The 19,059-nt window shown below is 41.1% G+C and overlaps 1 protein-coding gene across 12 annotated transcripts in view; it reads left to right on the top strand.

Moving 5' to 3' along the window:
- otofa (otoferlin a) overlaps window positions 1-19,059 on the top strand; it is an 88,762-nt gene that overhangs the window by 66,907 nt on the left and 2,796 nt on the right. For 2 of the 12 annotated variants that reach the window (XM_084377854.1, XM_084377856.1), the window contains exons 19-46: window positions 686-786; window positions 1,136-1,226; window positions 1,938-2,054; window positions 2,322-2,474; window positions 2,828-3,020; window positions 3,468-3,592; window positions 3,674-3,808; window positions 4,498-4,659; window positions 5,349-5,420; window positions 5,694-5,813; window positions 5,892-6,053; window positions 6,228-6,390; window positions 7,717-7,883; window positions 8,087-8,116; window positions 8,206-8,343; window positions 8,445-8,520; window positions 10,225-10,370; window positions 10,451-10,585; window positions 11,248-11,385; window positions 11,486-11,613; window positions 11,809-11,979; window positions 12,197-12,357; window positions 12,648-12,790; window positions 12,874-12,962; window positions 13,238-13,336; window positions 16,476-16,717; window positions 16,818-16,996; window positions 17,536-17,636. In XM_084377854.1, the coding sequence (XP_084233980.1) occupies window positions 686-786; window positions 1,136-1,226; window positions 1,938-2,054; window positions 2,322-2,474; window positions 2,828-3,020; window positions 3,468-3,592; window positions 3,674-3,808; window positions 4,498-4,659; window positions 5,349-5,420; window positions 5,694-5,813; window positions 5,892-6,053; window positions 6,228-6,390; window positions 7,717-7,883; window positions 8,087-8,116; window positions 8,206-8,343; window positions 8,445-8,520; window positions 10,225-10,370; window positions 10,451-10,585; window positions 11,248-11,385; window positions 11,486-11,613; window positions 11,809-11,979; window positions 12,197-12,357; window positions 12,648-12,790; window positions 12,874-12,962; window positions 13,238-13,336; window positions 16,476-16,717; window positions 16,818-16,996; window positions 17,536-17,636 (3,737 nt within the window). Of the gene's footprint in view, window positions 1-685; window positions 787-1,135; window positions 1,227-1,937; window positions 2,055-2,321; window positions 2,475-2,827; window positions 3,021-3,467; window positions 3,593-3,673; window positions 3,809-4,497; window positions 4,660-5,348; window positions 5,421-5,693; window positions 5,814-5,891; window positions 6,054-6,227; window positions 6,391-7,716; window positions 7,884-8,086; window positions 8,117-8,205; window positions 8,344-8,444; window positions 8,521-10,224; window positions 10,371-10,450; window positions 10,586-11,247; window positions 11,386-11,485; window positions 11,614-11,808; window positions 11,980-12,196; window positions 12,358-12,647; window positions 12,791-12,873; window positions 12,963-13,237; window positions 13,337-13,558; window positions 13,658-16,475; window positions 16,718-16,817; window positions 16,997-17,535; window positions 17,637-18,093; window positions 18,282-19,059 lie in introns of all 12 variants that reach the window. The other 10 variants (XM_084377863.1, XM_084377860.1, XM_084377858.1 and 7 more) reach the window with 10 other exon arrangements.

Raw genomic sequence — 19,059 nt, 5'->3', positions numbered from 1 at the left:
TGGGGAAACGATTGACTTGATAACGACGCTAAAAGGAGAGTTGGAGGATCAGCAAAGTTCATCCTCTGGGGAACATGATGGTCTGTACTAAATCTGACGCAATCCGTCTGATAACCATAGAGACATTTCACTCATAAGCATAAAGGTCAACCTCATGGTGGTGCTAGAGGAAATGTTAGTGGATCATCAAAGTCATTAAAATTAATCCTCTTGGGAACACGAATGTCTGTACAAAATGTCATGGCTATCCATCCAATAGTTTTTGCAATATTGCATTCTAGTAGAATGGCTAAAATTAAAGGAAAATAATCAATTATAATAAACAAACCACCCAGTAAAAAAAAAATACATCACATATAAGAGATAGAAATGATAAAAAAGATACATTTTCAACTACTGAACATAGTAGATAGTACTCTAGTACCCCCTCTTGTTTTTAATGTAACTGTTAATAAAATATTGTCAGTCGTTTTCTGGTGTGAGCTGGAATATTGATTCTGATCTACTGTGATTTGACCTGTATTGGCTTCACCCAGAAGAGAAGCACTGCTGTGCATGGTGCATCTCCCATTGTTTAGATAGTACTCTTAATACAGTATATAGATAAGGGGAATTTGGCATTTGCAAAACTTGTTTTGGACATAAACATACGAGCACTAACCTTGTATTTTCTGTGTCCCGAAAGGAAGAGGGTTTGAATGATGTTCAGGAGATCATTAAGACAGAGAAGGCCTTTCCAGAGCGCAGACTCAGGGGAGTGCTGGAGGAGCTGAGCGTCGGCTGCAGGCAAGCTGCATAAAAATAATCATTTGTCATGCTGTCATATTAAAACAGGCATTGTGGCTAGTAAAGTTACGCAGGGTTTCTCCAGATGCTGAAAGCTGAAAAACCGCTTTGTGGTCTAAGATTATAATGCTGTTTTAAACTCCTCAAACATGAACAATAAAGACTACAGCTTCCATCTTCATCTACTCTCAACCATCTCTGAGATTCACTCATAAAACCAGCAATGTCTTTATTGATCTTTATTTCTTTTTATGTTCTTTTAGTCATTTTGTAGAAACGATTGTTCATTGCTAGCGTGCATATGATCACAGAAGAATAATCTAAAATATTTCATTTGATTTATTTCCAGCCGGTTTGTGACTCTGGCAAACAAGGACGTGAACCAGGCAGGCCGAACCAAACTGGATCGGGAGCGGCTCAAGTCTTGCATGAGAGAGATGGTATGGAGATGATTTATGTTTCTCACATATAGAAGGAAGGAAGCAGCGTGAGTGATAGAGGGAAAGATGAAGCTGTGATTAATGGCATCAATTTGGTGCCTTAGAGAGACAATGGTGTGGAGTTCCTGAAAAGGCTACTTGAGGAAATTAATTTCAAGTCATTTTCACTCCCTCGAATAACTCCTTGCAATACATTTGCATACATACATTTGAAATATCTCATTCTTAGAAATGTTTCATATTCCCTCTGGTGCATGTTTGTATTTAATTTGCATTGGATTCATTTCAAGAGGAAATGCAAAAAGAATTCAAGATGTTTTTTCGTAGGAGCGGTGAATAAAGGCTATAATATGGTCCGGTGTTTGATCAGGCAAATGGATGAGCGGCGCTTAATGCACAGACTTGCCTGTAGCTGCACTTTATCACTGTGTGTGAGGGCAATGGGAAACAAAGATATTGCAGGAGAATGTAACTTTAAAAGAAAAAGTTGATTTATGGTGTGAAATGTCATCATTGTTAAGGGACAATTAGAAACATGCAAGTAGTGACAGTGTCGGTAATCACAGTCTCCTGGAGCTAAAACATTTTTCATATTCAGAGAGAAAATCCACAAGCAGATGGTAAAATTGAATACAAATAGACTCCCAGCTATGATGTGATGTTCTCTCTGTTTGTGTGCTTCATCATCATCTATCATCTCTCGTCATGCAGGACAGCATGGGCCAGCAGGCCAAGCAGATCCGTACTCAAGTGAAGAAAAACACAGTCAAAGACAAACTGAAGCTGGTGCAGAACTTCCTGCAGAAGCTCCGGTTCCTCGCTGACGAGGTAAAGACACAGAACTGTTTGAGGGGAAATTTTGAGAAAGCAGCTTTTATATATTTAAGATTCCATATGTATTTAGACAAAAAAAATTATGAATAGGGTGAAAATTTACCTAATATTACTATGAAAACACCTAGAACGCCCAAAGAAATTTCATATTCACCTGAAGCGTCTCATACATATTTCACAATATGTAAACTGGGTAAAGAATTTGGAAGAAGGAGAGTGCTGATCACCTATTTATCAACCCTATGTATTCATTTTGTCCAGCCTCAGCACAGCATCCCAGATGTTTTCGTGTGGATGATGAGCAACAACAAGCGCATCGCTTACGCAAAGATTCCCTCCAAAGACATTCTGTACTCCATCGTGGACGAGGAAACGGGAAAAGACTGCGGCAAAGTCAAAGCTGTCTTTCTCAAGGTGCGATCATCTCTTCCTGCTCCTCTCTCAAGCTTTGATGTTTTCAACCAATTATACTCATCAACAGATAAAACCATTTATTTTGCCGTGAATAGTCATAAAACAAGATGTACAGTATTGACAGGTATTATGGTGAATAGGCTTGTAAATCTGTGACGGCTGCCTGGAGAGAAAATCAATGAGGTGACTCCTTAATATTTATCGGCTGGGCCGTGTTGCAACATTGTCGGCATAATGCTTAATGATCCACTCTGTATTAATACAAAGAGAGGATGGGATACATACTTTCCCAAGTTTTTCTCAACAATCTCTTCTCTTTTTTTAATCTAACTTGTCATGAATATTCACCACAGCTGCCTGGTAAGAAGGGGTTTGGTCCTGCAGGCTGGACAGTCCAGGCTAAGCTGGAGCTGTATCTGTGGCTCGGCCTCAACAAGCAAAGGAAGGACTTCCTCAACGGTCTGCCTAATGGTTTCGAAGAGATCAAAGCTGCTAAAACAGGTCCCGGCCTTCAATCTGTTCCCCCCGTCAGCCTCGTCTATAACAGTAAGTACACACCCAAAATGCCAAACTGCGACACATATATCAGCTCTGTAAGTGGGAAACATAATGGTCACTGAAAAATTAAAGGATAAGTTCACCCAGAAATGAAAAATGATTCAAGGTTCCTGTGCTGTTGTAGCATTACAGCTCTTGGATATAGAAGTTTGCTTTCAATATTTCTTTGAAGTTGTGTTACTTTGCATGATTTTTTACTTTTGCATTATTTTCTCTCTCTTTACCATCAAACTGTGCTTTGATTTAGCATTAAGTTTCCACTCTCAGATCAGCTAGAGGCAGTGAACACAAAAATAAACTCACTCAGACGTTAGAAGGACGTTTGACTTCTATTGATCCCTTTTACTTTGTGGCTCTTTTCTCTAACTTCAGTGTAAGATTGCCAATGAAGGGGATTGATTGTCAGTTAATGTGATGTGCGTGTGTGTCCAACAGTGAAGCAGGTGTTCCAGCTGAGAGCTCACATGTACCAGGCCCGCAGTCTGTTTGCTGCTGACAGCAGTGGCCTTTCAGATCCCTTCGCTCGGGTCTTCTTCTCCACACACAGCCAGGTCACTGAGGTAGGACCACGAATGTGTGTATATCTATAAACATGCGAGTGTGTCGATTATATGTGAACTGATTTGATGTGTGTGCTGCAGATCCTGAGCGAGACTCTTTGCCCCACGTGGGACCAGCTGCTGGTGTTTGACGACGTGGAGCTGTTTGGGGAGGCGAGCGAGCTGAGAGACGACCCGCCAATCATTGTAGTTGAAATCTATGACCAGGACACTGTGGTAGGATCTTCCTCTGTGTGAATGAGTGGATGCTGACTGATTGATTCATCAATGCTCGTTAAACAGAATCAAGTTTGCGCTAATAAAACTGCTTTGCTTCTCCCTTCCTCATGTTCTGCCTGTCTGTCCGCCCTCGTCTCACTCCTCCCTGTCCTCCTTGTGAACTCTGGCCTTGCTCATGCTGCGCTGGCTAAATAGAGTGTGAAAGCATTAGTGCTGTGTTGAATTGGAAGTTTTAATAGCTGCTGATGGCTGTTAGCTGATGTGGCATGAATCGTTTGGTTCATCTAGCTACTGATGAGCTCTGGAAACTTTTGGAAAGTCTTGCATGTACCTTGCATTTTAACTCTCTCAGCTGCAGGAGCATTAATGATGTTATAAGTAGCAGTGGTGTAGTATGATAATCTACCTCCAAATACTCATGAAACAAAGTGCTTATGTAGACATTAATTTAATGACTACACTTTGTATTCTGTTGCACTGTAATCTTTAGTCGGGGTGTTTGTTTGTGTTACATAAATAAATAATATTTCCCCTCTCAAATTCCACGTTTGTAACATTCAACCACTTTAACCAATACTGACACCAAGTGGCCGCCATGGGAACTGCACCTCCCACACCCGTGTCTAACTCCCATCCCTTGTCCCCCTGACTGTCTCCACTGCCTGCTGTCACAATGTGGTGTTCAGGGCAAGGCAGAGTTCATAGGTCGGACGTTTGCGAAGCCCACAATCAAGATGTGTGACGAGCACTACGGCCCCCCGAGGTTCCCACCACAGCTGGAGTACTACCAGGTTTACAGAGGGAACTGCACCGCCGGGGAACTGCTGGCTGCCTTCGAGCTGCTGCAGGTAACATTTGCAAGAACACACACAAATTAACTTTTTATACGCATGCAGCCATGCACACGCACATGCAACTCTCTCCTTGAGTGATTGTATGTCGCTGTTGTACAGTTGCAGCAAAGGTTGTTATACTAAAGAGAAAAAGAAGACAAAAAAAGGAAGATTCATTAAAGGCCTCGTGTGGTACCTTTAATGATGTGGAGCATGGACATTAATATGCCATTAAATTAAGTGTACCCAAACTTTTTCCCTTAGCAGGCCAAAATTAAAAACTCAATGGTGTGATCATATATATATAAACAAATATATATAATAAATATATATATATATATATATATATATATATATATATATATATATATTAATTCAATTATTGGGTTACATATTTATTTATTTTTGATTTTGGCAGTTTCAGTTCTCCATATGTAAAAACATTTCTCACTCTAAAACTCATCTCTTGCTCTTTGCCTGTTTGCACAATCACATGTCCATCCCCTCATCTGCCTCATCACAACTTTATAATCATGATACATTTCTTCTGGCTCTTTCCTCCATTATCCCCCATATTTCCTCTCCACCGTGTCGCCACCCTTCCTTTTCCATCCACTTACATGTTCACCTTTTCTCCTTTCTCCTGTGAAATATCCATTTGGTCTGTCTCTTTCTTCTTCTGTGCCTCCTCCTGCTGCCTACAGATTCCTTTCGATGAGGAGGCGATTAGGCGAGCTCTGATCGCTGTCCATAACTTTGCTGTCCCTCAAATAAAGGTGCTCGTTTTCTTTCATTCTTTCCTTTCATCCCACTTTGTCGTCAGTGTTTGTACTGCAGTAACTGTTTTATCTCTACCAACATAGCATTAATCTCTGCCTTCTTTGTACTCCTTCAAAGTTGTCACACTAAGCAAAGAAAGAATTGATAGAAATATTACAACTGTAGGAAAGAAATCTGGTATGGTGCTCAGACTGTATCACAACTGAGAAACTACAGAAGCGTTGCAATATGATATTCATGTTAACTTCCCCTCTCTCCTCCTTAATCAGATCGGTCAAGGAGGGAGGGCAGACCTCCCTCCCCTTGAGGGTCCGACAGACTCAGAACGTGGACCAATTCTACCTGTGCCGCTGGGCATCCGACCTGTTCTGAGTCGCTACCGCATAGAGGTGAGAGTTTAACCAACAGCTTTGTTTTTTTAGCTCTAGAGATCCCCTTCACCTACTGCTGTTTTTTCTCTGGTTCAGGTTTTGTTCTGGGGCTTACGGGATCTGAAGAGGATTAACCTGGCTCAGGTGGATCGGCCCCGTGTGGACATAGAGTGTGCCGGTAGAGGTGTGCAGTCGGTCCTCATCCAGAACTACAAGAAAAACCCCAACTTCAGCATCCTGGTTAAATGGTTTGAGGTGGTAAGTGCAGCTGTCTGTGTGATATTTAGACCTTTAAAAAGGTGAATCCTAGATGTTACATCCAGCTTCTTGCAATAAACAAAACACACTTGTCTCCCTTTGTAACCTATACCAATACCAAACCTATACCACCTATCTCCATTTACCAGCTCCATGTCTGTATTTTGTCCTCAGGACCTTCCAGAGAATGAGCTTCTACACCCTCCTCTCAACATCCGGGTGGTGGACTGCCGGGCGTTTGGCCGCTACATCCTGGTGGGGTCCCACGCCGTCACCAGCCTGAGACGTTTCATCTACAGCACCCCGGACAAGAGCTCCAACAACTGGGCCACAGCAGGTGAAGGACTATATTTATATTTTTGTGATATATTATTGTTAGCAAGGAGCTCCTTTGTGTGTTTGGAGTAGCAGCTTTGTGTTTCTGTTGCCAGCTGTAAAATGATAAGCTGCATGACACGTCCTGTACGCTTTTATAGAGACGTCAAGCCAAAACATGTCAGCAGTTTTGTCAGTCCATTGGTTGAAATAAAATTTAAAAAAATCATCAAGACAGGAGGAGAACAAATACATGTTCAGTAGTTAATGAGCAGCCTATTGACTGTAGCAACTTGTAAGGTTGATTTCAAAGTCCTAGTAGTGCCATTTTATTTTATCTTACTGTATTTAACCAGTTGTGGAGTACATGGCCATTAGAGGAAAGTGTAATATCCCTCCAGTGACAGTGTTTACCAATTGCTTTTAAAGGTATACTATGCAGGATTTTCCAAAAAAAAATGTAAAGACTTAAAAGTAGTCACTCTCAATCATCACTTATGATGGACCCACTTTATGAAATCGTAACAATTGGGTTACATCGCTTTCTCGTCTCTCTCCTCTGTGTCATGAACTGTAGGTCTGTGTGTGTGTTCGACCTGGGGTGGGGCTGAGTTTCACACACACAGAGCAGAGAGTCGGAAGGGATAAGGCTGCGTCTCAAATGAATTTACATCAAATCTGCCATCGTGGCACCTTATTGCATGGTTGTGCGGAGGTGTGGGCATGTTTATTTGTGTTTTCAGCACGTAACTACCATTAACTATTATTCCTCTGCACCGGCAACAGCTGTGACCAACTTTAAAATGGTTCATTTTCAAACAGCAACAAGCAAATCCTGCGTAGTATACTGGAAAAGCTTACAATTGATTGCCACTTTACACTGTGACTTCTAATCTTTAAATGTTTCAAATAGAACAGCAACAAATAGCACATTTATTTGAAACGTGTAGATTCTTTTCTTCACTTCTTTGTCAGTTCTGGGTTTCCTGTATTTCTTGAAAAAGTCCTTACCAAACATGGGTGAAACAATGTTTGCGAATAATCTTTAGACTTTGTTTTAACCTTTTCTATGCTAATGTTTAAGTACTAAAAGGACACTATACATCACAGAAGGTTAAAACAAACTAAGAATCACATTTATATACTTCTGTTCCAGCTCTGTTGTCGCTAAAGAATGAATATTCATTCTTTATTAACTTTGCTGATTTCTCTGCTCGCTTTCTGCCCTGACCTCTTTTCGTTCCTGTTTCCTCTCTCCATCTGTCGTCTTTTTTCCTCTCTTGCGTGTCCTTGGTTGTCCTGTCCTCTCCTGCCACCTGCTCTCTTCGCCCCCTCGGCCTGGCTACAGCTAAGCTAATGAATGGCTACATGGTCCTTGCCAATGGCGGCTCCCAGCCTCGCTCCTCACCTAGCCTTTCCTCCCGCACCTTCTCTCGCCCCGCAGGTGACATCATCGTCAACATGGACTCAGATCCTTCGGTCCGAAAGATGGACACAGTCGTCAAGTTAGATGCTGTAAGCTTCTCTTTGACTTCACTGTGGAGCTCATTTCTAATGTAAAGTGTGTGTGTTTATATATGTGAATAGTAGTAGGAATAGTAGCACTGCTTTATGTCCAATCCTTTTAACCTGCCTCTGTACATGTGCCGCTCCTACCTGCATCATCCATCGTGTGTATTAACCCTTGTGTTGTTTTATGTGATGCCCCCCTGTCATAGACGTCTGACGCTGTTGTAAAAGTTGATATGGTAAGTAATGGTTCCCACAGAAGCTAACTGGTGCGTCGTTATGAATTAAAAGACGAGCTCCCGAAAGTCACTTAAGTGTCTTTCAACAGACTGAGGAGGAGAGTGACAAAGAGAAAAAGAAGAAGAAGAAGAAGAAGAAGGGAGGAGTGGACGAAGATGATGAGCCGGATGAGAGAGTGCTGGACTGGTGGTCCAAATATTTTGCTTCCATAGAAACACTGAAGGAGGTTTGTCTGTGCTGTTCTATTTGCATCTACACTTTTTATTTAGTCTCACAGGATTGCCCCCACACTTGACATCCACTAACAGTTTCTTGCTGTATTTCCAGACCCTCAGAGCCCAGGAGGCAGCTCAGGCTGAGGCGGAGGAGAGAGAGGACCTGGAGATAGCTGCAGAGGCAGCAGGTACTGAATTTGGCCGGGCTGCCTGCCAGTGTGCCAAATGTCTGCTGCTTTGATTCTCTTTTAAAGGGATATGTCAAATTTTAAGTTGTGATTCTCTAAGTATAAACACATTCCTGATTATTTTTACTTAATTTTACAGGATTGTTTAAAAAATCATTCTCAGTTCTCTTATGTCAGTTTCTCTGTCTGAGGTGACAGATGGAAATGAGTCTGAAATCACTCCCCATTTACTCTGTAGTGCTCTATATTTACCATCGTCCATTTTATCTGTGTGGTATTTATGGTCAATATAGTGCTCGTAAAGTCTATTACTTATTCTCAAAGTACATAGCAGTATATAGAAATATCAACATATTTTACCATATTACAGGAAATCTTACAATATGAAGGAAAGGTGACATATGGTGGAAAGCTACGGCCTGTTCTTCACAAATAGACAACAAAAGGTTTTTCTGAAGTTAAAGTTTTAAGATTCAAGGCATTCTGGCAGAAAAAAAAACAGTTTAAAAGCCTTTATTCAGACTGCTGTTTCATGGTTAATATTCTTAAAAACATAGACAATGCAAGTTAAAAGCAAGCTGTGCAACATCATGTGTGTAGCAGCACAAACATTTTTGGATCTGTTTTAATCACCATCAGCAATTTATTTTTCTAGTAGTGAGATGTTCCGCCGTTTCCCTTTGTGCACTGCATTGCACGAAAGCATCCATCAAAGGCACTCTCAAAGTTTATTTTGTTTGTTTGTTTTCATGCATGCTGTCTGCTATGAGGATACTTTATTTTATCACTCTTCTAGTGTGAGCACACTAAAAACTAAAAACCTGCTAATGATTACAGTAGGTGATGACTGAATATGATCCATAAATGTTAACTGCTACTATAGAGCAGTCTACTGAGTTGTTATCATAAAGGCAGGGGTGAATGAGGGAGTGATTTTGGACTGTAGTTGTAGCATTTATGTGAGAACAAAGCATCATCATCTCCTTCATCCCATGGATTCATCAAAGCTTTGAGCATGAGTCAACCATTATCGCATTCATGACCATTTCCTCCATCAGCATGACCTCCCTGCTCTGCTGTACACATGAAAGTTGGCTTATAGAGACTCACTGAATTAACTTACATCTGCACTAACATCTGTGCTAAGAAAAATATGAATTATTTACTGTTACAATGCAATCCATGCCACATAAAACTTCTGCTACAGGTGCTACATCTAGCATAAGAATAGACACTTTCGTCAAATTTATCGTAAAACTTTGATAAATGGGCTTTTTAACGGCTAACTGCTGCTAACTGTAGCTGCCTTTAGCTAGCTGGCTCATCTCACATTACATCTGACAATATTGTTACAGAAACCTCGGATTTCTATTGACAGCAGTGGTGTTGCATCAGTAACTGTGAGGGCGCCAGATTGCACAAAATACCAATTCCTACATGTTGCTTTAAATCACTGGAAGTCATCAAAAACAATATTTTATCAGGTTGTGTTAAGTGACTATTCAGATTATTTAGCATTTTCTGGTGTTTTTGGTTCTTGGAGTGCCTGTACATGATTTCAGAGAAACGTACTCCCCTGACAAAACAGACTTGTCAGCTTTCATGTTGAATGACACGTGTAGTGCTGTGTGCCACCCTGCCACCCCTCCTCATGACTCCATCCCTACTTTGTCCACCTCCGCCTCCACTCACCCGTCCAATCAGATATCAAACCCGATGACCTTCTTCTGAAAGGCTCCAAGACGAATCAAAAGAGCAAAGAGAAGAAGAGCTCCAAGGACAAGAAGAAGGGTCTGGCTGCTGACGGCTCCGAGAAACGACCGGTTAAAGCGAAAGTGGACGAGCTGCTGGTGAGTATATCAGTCACACTGGGACAATAAAGAACCAGCACACGTGCAGATATAAACACGATGTGTCCGTTCATATGCAGGTGTACAACAAGGAGCTGGAGAGTGAGTATGGCAACTTTGAAGACTGGCTCCACACTTTTAACTTGTACAGAGGAAAGGCCGGGGATGACGACGAACATGCTCTGGATGACGACAGGATTGTTGGCAGATTTAAGGTGAGAAAAGTAAAACAGAAGTAAAAACAAGTATGTCCTAAACATTGACCATAAGATATTGACTGAGCTTCCAGGTCTGAAAAGTGAAGCCAAAGCAAAAGTGCCTTAAATCTGCATTCTGTCTAATAGCCAGCAGGGGGCAACCCTACTGGATTCAAAACTAAGTCAGATTGTATGTAAGCCTATGAGAAAATGACCCTACTTCTCACTTGATTTATTGCCTCAGTAAACCGTTTTCTAATCATTTTCTGGTCTCAATCACTTGTTTCAAGTCTTCTTCAATGCAGCACGATGCTCATCTTGTAAATGAAGTTGTCATTGAGGGTAGAATAGACGATAAAGCAGAGTACGCTTAAAAGCGTAATTACGTTTTTATTGACAAATTGGTACCACGGCTTGTCTTTGGGTTCTCAGCGAGATCCAATCAGGATATTCTCCCCATCTCCACCCTCTCACAAATATGGTCATTTCTGGCTCCAAAAAACCATGATGGCTACTGCAATAATATCAAGGCTTCAAAAAGGTAGTCCACAAACCTATGGGGGACATCACAGTGGGTTTACATTTGCCCAACCTGCACTAGTGGACAGAAAGAAGTTAAAATAAGTCATAGAGCAAAAACACACTTATCTTTTAACCTGTTGTCTTTTTGTGTGACCCAGGGATCTTTATGTATGTACAAGCTACCTCTGTCTGAGGAGATCACGAGAGAGGCAGGATTTGATCCCAATATGGGAATGTTCCAGAGCATTCCACACAACGATCCAATCAACGTCCTTGTCCGTGTCTATGTGGTCCGGGTGAGTGTCTGTTTGAATCTATACTGAAGTTAAAAATGAAACAGAATCAAATATTATTTATTTCTATTACTATTCTTTGCTCTGTTTTCATCCTCCTCAGGCTACAGACCTTCATCCTGCTGACATCAACGGGAAGGCTGATCCATACGTTGTCATAAAGCTGGGCAAGTCAGAGGTCAAGGACAAAGAGAACTACATCTCCAAACAGCTCAATCCTGTGTTTGGCAAGTACGTTGAGAGAAAGCAACTCTCTATTTAGTTCCAGTTTGTTGGTTATGTACAGAATAGTCTGGGAAAAAAAGCAGCTTATGTCAGAGTAATCAAACCTACCCAACAGTCATCAAAAAATATTGACTCTGTTGTTTTAACTCCTAATTCTCGTTTTCAACTTCTTCTGTTTATCCCCCACTCGTCTGTGCTTAGATCATTCGACATCGAGGCCACGTTCCCCATGGAGTCCATGTTGACAGTGTCCGTGTACGACTGGGACCTGGTCGGCACTGATGACCTGATCGGAGAGACAAAGATCGACTTGGAGAACCGTTTCTACAGCAAATACAGAGCCACCTGTGGGATTTCATCCAACTATTCTGTGTGAGCATCCATGTGTTTTTATCCTACATTTTATTGGTAATTGCTAAGTTGTAGCATCACCAATGTCACCACCAGTTTTATAGATAATAGTTATAACAGAAATGTTGCAGTCAAAACCCCCAAGATGTCCTGAATGTGACTGCATTGACTGTATGAATTATAACTTTCTGAAGGACCGCAGAATTGCAATTACCTCATTGTTATCTGTTAATGTCAGCCATGGATACAATGTTTGGCGGGACCCTATGAAGCCCGGTCAGATCCTCGCAAGGCTCTGTAAGGAGGGCAAGATCGATGGACCTCATTACGGGCCGGGAGGCAAAGTCAAGGTGGCGAATCGAATCTTCACGGGACCTACAGATATCGAGGATGAAAATGGTATGGCCGCTAAAACTGTGAGATCATATAAAGTCCCGCATAGGATTAAACATCACTATTTAACCCTTCACATTAATTATGGTGCAGATGTAATAAAATATAAAAGTGATGGTTAATCCTTCGACATAATTATGAGGTGGACACAGCTTCCATTTTGGAACTATTTTTGAACCGTAACAGGACGTCATGATTGGAAGTTCATTCAAAACCGAATTAGTTTGTTCTGATTCAAGTATTTTGGGTGTTTTGCTCTCCCTTCCCCACTTTATCTTCTCGTGTCGATATCTCAGGTCTGAAGAAGCAGACCGAGGAGCATTTGGCTCTGACGGTGCTGAACCACTGGGAGGAGATCCCCAGGGTGGGCTGCAAGCTCGTCCCTGAACACGTGGAGACCAGACCCCTGCTGAACCCCGACAAACCCGGCATCGAACAGGTAGGAAGGATCCATAATTTTGTCTGGAGGTAATGAAACAGATTGATATTAGAGTTAAACTGTTTTTCTCTGTGCGTTCAAAGGGTCGTATTGAGATGTGGGTGGACATGTTTCCTATGGACATGCCTGCTCCTGGACCTGCGATTGACATATCACCACGGAAACCAAAGAGGTAGGCGTAGGCTGGAGTAAACGAGACAAACGTCACAGCGATTATGATGTTTTTTGATTGTGCAAAACTGTAAATCCAATGCAGTTTCACTTGGAAAGATACTTGTTAGTTTCACTCAAAGTTTCTAAATTTCTTTGAGTTTCTTTCAACAGAATATGTAGTTTTATCCCCAGGTTAAATAATGGTGAGTCTGTTTGAATAGTTAGCTCTCGAATTTACTGTCGAATACAAGTCCAACCGTGTGTGTATGTGTTCCTTCCTCCTCCCCTTACCAGATATGAGCTCAGGGTGATTATTTGGAATACAGACGAAGTAATACTGGAGGACGATGATTACTTCACTGGGGAAAAGTCCAGTGACATATTTGTCAGGGGGTAGGTACAGAGGGACGCGGTGACCGAGCCTCGTCCCGTGGGTGTGAGCTGTGTGTGGATTTTTATTTTTTTTTGCAGTTAACCATTATTTTTTTTGTTTTGTTTCCATTTTTTCCGTGTGCGTATTTGTGTGGCGTCTGTCTTTGTGTTTGTGGTGTGTCTCCTGTCTATCTGTCTGTCGTCCTCTCTCTCTCCTCTGGTCAATGCTCTGCTGGTGTCTAGCTTTGAGCTTCGTGTTGTTATTTGGAACACTGATGACGTAATTCTAGAGGACGATGCTTTCATGACAGGAGAGAAGATGTCTGACATCTATGTCAGGGGGTAAACACACGATTCCATCGCATGGCTCGTACCTCCCTTCCTCCCCCTCCTGAAGGCCTGATGTCACTCCTTTCTCCCCTTTTCCCACTTCCTGTCTCAACTCTCCATCCAGCACGTAACCTCGCTTGTCCTTAACTCTCCAAATAGCACGCTGAAAACTTTTGCCAAGTAAAAATTGACTTGATTCAGGATCAAACCACATTGACAACTTGTTGACTACAATTATAATCGTAATTATGGTATATATACTATAAACCATCCATTGGCAATCACACAGCTAAATTTAGAGTTATGCTGAGATTAAATGTTTGTTCACGTAGTTGAAAACTGCTGAAACCTCTCACCTATCATGGACAAGACGTCCTTTTTGAAAACCACTATTTGTTTGCTTTTCTTATTTTTTGTCTAACAACTATTTTCCTTTTTTGTTAAAACAGAATTTTATTTTATTTTGTCAAACTACTCTTTTCCTTTCTTTTCTTTAGCCACTTTTTTATTTTGTCAAAATACTAAATTGTTTTTTGTAAACTACAATTTTCATTTATGTCAAACTACTATTTTCTTAAGGTCTCAGTACCATATTCTTGTTTTTGTTAAACTACCATTTTCTTTTCCTTTCTTTTTTGTCAAACTATTATCTTTTTTTATTCTGTCAAACTGTTATTTCCATTTATTATTATGCCAAACTGCTATTTTCCTTGTGGTCAAACTACGATTTTCCTGTTTTTGTAAAACCATCAAACAAGCACTTACTTTTTTGTCAAAATACAATTTTCCTTTTTTATGTCAACCTATCATTTTCGTTTCTCTTATGTCAAACTATTATTTCCAACACCAAGCACCAACTTTTACTTTCATCACCGATGTAACAGGGCTTTTTTTTGTTGTTGTTGCTTTTTTTATTATTTTTTCCAAGGTTTGTGGTTTGATCCTATATTGCCAATTGTACTGGAAATTACTAGACTTTATAAGAGACTTCAAAATATTTATAATTTTAAGATATTTGGAGCCTTTTGCATGTATATAAGCAGAGAATATGCATGGCACTACAGAGCTCCAATGTTTTAATAACATTGTTACGTTGCAGCCCTGTTCAAATACTGGACCTTCTTCATGGCAGACATTTTAACATTTTGATATAAGGTGAATTAAATTTGCCTTCTGTCCAATGTAGTTCCCTCTTACTCAACCCCAAAATAATGTGTAGTTGTTCCAATATGGATAAAAAATTAACATTGAACTATTATGATCACCAACTGTAAACTGTATTTTAGAGAGATGGTTGTGTAATATTAGCCAGGAGGTTGTACCACAACAGAGGGGGCATGCCTGCACTCATTTGTCATATGGACTACACTTAACATGAATGGAAGATGGAGGGTTGAGGTAACCAGATAACTAATAACTAATAAGAGGTAACTAATAACTCGACCAATGTCTCATTCCATTAAATGACCCAGTATGATAAATAATACCAGTTTCTTGTTACTGGTACATAACTGTAATGCAGCCACTATTAATGTTTTCAGCTGCACCTGTGGTGAACCTGCCATTATACATACACATACCTTACATGTAAAATGTCTACAATGAAAAAGGTCTGTAACTCTGACTATGTTATTCCCTCTCAAAGTTATTAATGTTTTGCGGAGCCTCCTCACTCCTGCATCTCTTAACCAAACTTACTTTTCCCTCAGCTGACCTGGTGTCACCCGTGGACCTCAGGACTGTACTATAACAAACAGGGTGCCATCCTAAAACAACCCTCAATAGACCATATTCACACGGCAGCCATTTTCCTCTGACATCACACTCAGGGTGGGGAAGCTCAACTGTCGTACTTAAGTCATATAAACATAGAAAATCTGACAAATAGTTATCGTTTCACCACTTTGATATTGATGAGCAACTGTATTATTATTATTAATAGTTATTAATAGTTATTATTATTATTATTATTATCCCAGCATTAGAGCTTCTCACCCTGAGCGTGACGTCAAAGGAAAATGGCCGTCGTCTGAATATGGTCAGTACTTGGAGGTTGATAGTATTTTAAAAGTCGCGACTCTCTTATTCAGTGCTGACCCAACCATCTGTATTGACTGTTAGACAGGAGGACGGGGTTGTTTCAGATGGATCCAGTGTTGTGATACAGTGAATATGTTTCAGTTGTTGGGTTACATGAGATCAGGCATGTTTAGTGACTTTATCCTACTCAGTCCCAGCTTAATTTATTCCAGTGCATCTCAGTTAGCAGATCACAGCACATTTCCTCACATTTTCTTGTACTCACTGAGATGTTTTAGGCTGACAACCCCTCCTGCTCCTCCTCACTGATGAAGTCAGACTCACTCAACTGTTAGTGAAAGAGCTCCAGCCGGCACAGCCTGACCTCATAGGCTTTAATCGTCTGCTTAGTGCATCCAGACACTAAAAAATAGCTTTTATTTAAGGAAAATTTCAGATAATTTTCACTAATGGCATTATTGCAAGCTTATTGTATGCATGGCTTTTGAAAATAGTGTGAAGCTCCAACATCAAATCAGATTTTTTTCACCATCTCGCACACATGTATATGAATCTGATTTGGTTTTGGGGAGCCACATTATATGTTTTGATTTTGACCTATTAGCATCATCTCTCTTGTTAACGTGTCCTATGCTCTTGTCTGAATCAACCAAATTAATACCCAGTAACTAACAGACGATTGTAATTTCCTGAGTTAGACCTTAGTAGTGCATGACTGACAAAATAACAAAGTCTATCCACTTATCTCACTAAACTATGATCTAAAGATCTCTATGGCCCTTCCCCATAGATGGCTGAAAGGACAACAGGAGGACAAGCAGGACACAGATGTGCACTATCACTCCCTGACTGGTGAGGGCAACTTTAACTGGCGCTTTGTCTACCCCTTCGATTACCTCATGGCTGAGGAGAAGATTGTCATCTCCAAGAAAGAGTCCATGTTCTCCTGGGATGAGACTGAATATAAGATCCCTCCTCGCCTCACGATGCAGGTCTGGGACGCCGATCACTTCTCCGCTGATGATTTCCTGGGTGAGGACTGATGTTTTTGTTGCTTGCTCTCAGCAGAAATTTCCCTCTGATTCACCACAAATTATCACCATTCCTATTGTCTGACTGTCACCACTCTCAGGTGCGATTGAGTTGGACCTAAACCGGTTCCCTCGTGGCGCCAAGACGGCCAAGCAGTGTTCCCTTGACATGATCCGAAATGAGCAGGAGCTGCCGACCATTTCCATCTTCAAACAGAAGCGGGTCAAAGGCTGGTGGCCGTTTGTGGCCCGAGATGAGAACGATGAGATGGAGCTCACGGTAAATGAAAATGAAATACTGAACATAACAGCACTGCAGATTGACACCGCAACATGATCTTGTAATTGTTTCGTAAATCATTTTCAAACAGCAGTTGGAAAGCCGCATGAAGCGAAAAAAATCAGAATTAAATTCAACAGTATGAAGAAGAATGTAATTAAAGAGCAAACTATTAAAGCAGGCAAGAACTCTTACTGAAAGCTCATTACAAAGCAAATTCAAAACTCGTTAATTCAGTATTACCCAACCCGGGATTGAGAACCTCCAAAGCTGAGCAGTCCAAGGTGGATTTTAAACAGCAATTCTAATTTTGCTTTCTACAGGTCGTTGTGTAATGTTCAACATCTCTGTTGATGACGCATCCATGATTACAATGGTTCCACATCAAATCTGGTGGAAATGAAGGCTGGTTTGATAGATAGTACCACCTGTGTTAGGAAGAAAGGTCAAGTATTAGTATGAAGACGCCTATACTCAAGGTATCTAGCTGATTGATTATTATTAACTTTGATATGTTATCAAACATGTTGTCATTGCAGGGTAAAGTAGAAGCTGAGCTCCATCTGGTGACAGCAGAAGAAGCGGAGAAGAGTCCTGTAGGACTTGGACGAAACGAGCCGGATCCACTGGAGAAACCCAAGTAAGATATTTCATTTATTCACAATATATGTCGAGTCAAACTCTCACAAATGCACACACATAAATTTGAGGATAGTTGTGTGGAGCAAATGAAAGGCGCAGACATGACTGTCCTTTAAATTTCCTCTTCGAGAAATTCATTCTCTCAGTGCAAAAAGCAGTGGATCAAATGCTGCGTCACAAATCAGCTCCAGCCAAGACTGAATATTGAATAAAGCTGTGATTTGGTCCTGTTTGACCCTGCACTGCTTTTTGCACTGCCTAAAGACCACTGTTACACTTTCGCACTCGTTTCTCCTCCTACCATCTCTTCAACTGTCTCCCTCTGTCTCTTCCCTCCCCTGGTCCCTTCCCTCCTTTTTGCGTGTGACTCCCCCTTTCTCCTTACCCTCTTTCTCCCTGTTTTTGGCTCCATCTGCATTCCTTCCTTTCTCCCCTCTCTACCTCCCTCCACAAAGTCGCCCGGACACCAGTCTAATGTGGTTTCTGAGCCCCCTGAAGTCCATTCGTTACTTCATCTGGCACAACTACCGCTGGCTGATCCTCAAGGTCCTGGGCCTGATACTGCTGCTGCTCATGCTGGGTCTCTTCCTCTACTCAATCCCCGGCTACCTGGTCAAGAAGATACTGGGGGCCTGACGTGCTGGTAGCCTCCGCCCCCGTCCTCGCCGTCTCTGCTTCTCTAGTTAACCCCTTTGCTTCCTGGATTCTCCTGTCCTGTCCTGCCAAACTCTTTGTTTTCTCTCTTTTACTTCACGTTTGTCTCTCCTCTGTTGCCTTAGCTATATATTAGTGTCAGTGTCTTTTGCCACCAAGTGCCATTATACATCTCATCAGTGACCAGCTGTTTGGTATGGAAACACATATTCATAAAATCTGAACTGAATTAAATGGAATGGTTTATCTGTGTTATTACAGTCAGATATATTGAAGCGTCCAGAGAAGTGAGTTTCCAGTTGTAATTACAACTTGGATGTAGACCTGAGCACCTTTTACAAGTCAGTAAATGACATAAATGAAATGACATAAGGCCCCATCTGGAGAAGTTTGTTTTTGTAATTCATTTCAGATGCCTAGTTGACATTTACAAGTGTGAATACACAAAATATAGAAACAGCCCGAGAGGAGCTGCTGACATTTTCAGTGACATTTGGTTGCCTTATTATTATTATTCCACGAAAACACAACAAACAAACAAGAAATGCAAAACTAACCAAGTCGCAAGAATATTTTTTTATTGCAGGAGACACATTGGTGGTGACGTTGGTTTCAAACATCAGTATTTTGTTAATTCTGAAGGGTTAAAACTAAATCTTGTCTAAATCCTCCTGTCTAAATTTCATACAAAACACTATATACACTATACTGTAGGACACTGTACAAAATAGTATGAGCTGTGAGCCAAGATTTATTTTTAAATGCAG

The sequence above is a fragment of the Pagrus pagrus genome, assembly GCF_965226575.1.
Source record: "Pagrus pagrus genome assembly, chromosome: 16".
Lineage (NCBI taxonomy): Eukaryota > Metazoa > Chordata > Actinopteri > Spariformes > Sparidae > Pagrus > Pagrus pagrus.
Note: the sequence above shows the minus strand (reverse complement) of the source record. Positions and strands in the feature narration are given on the sequence as shown.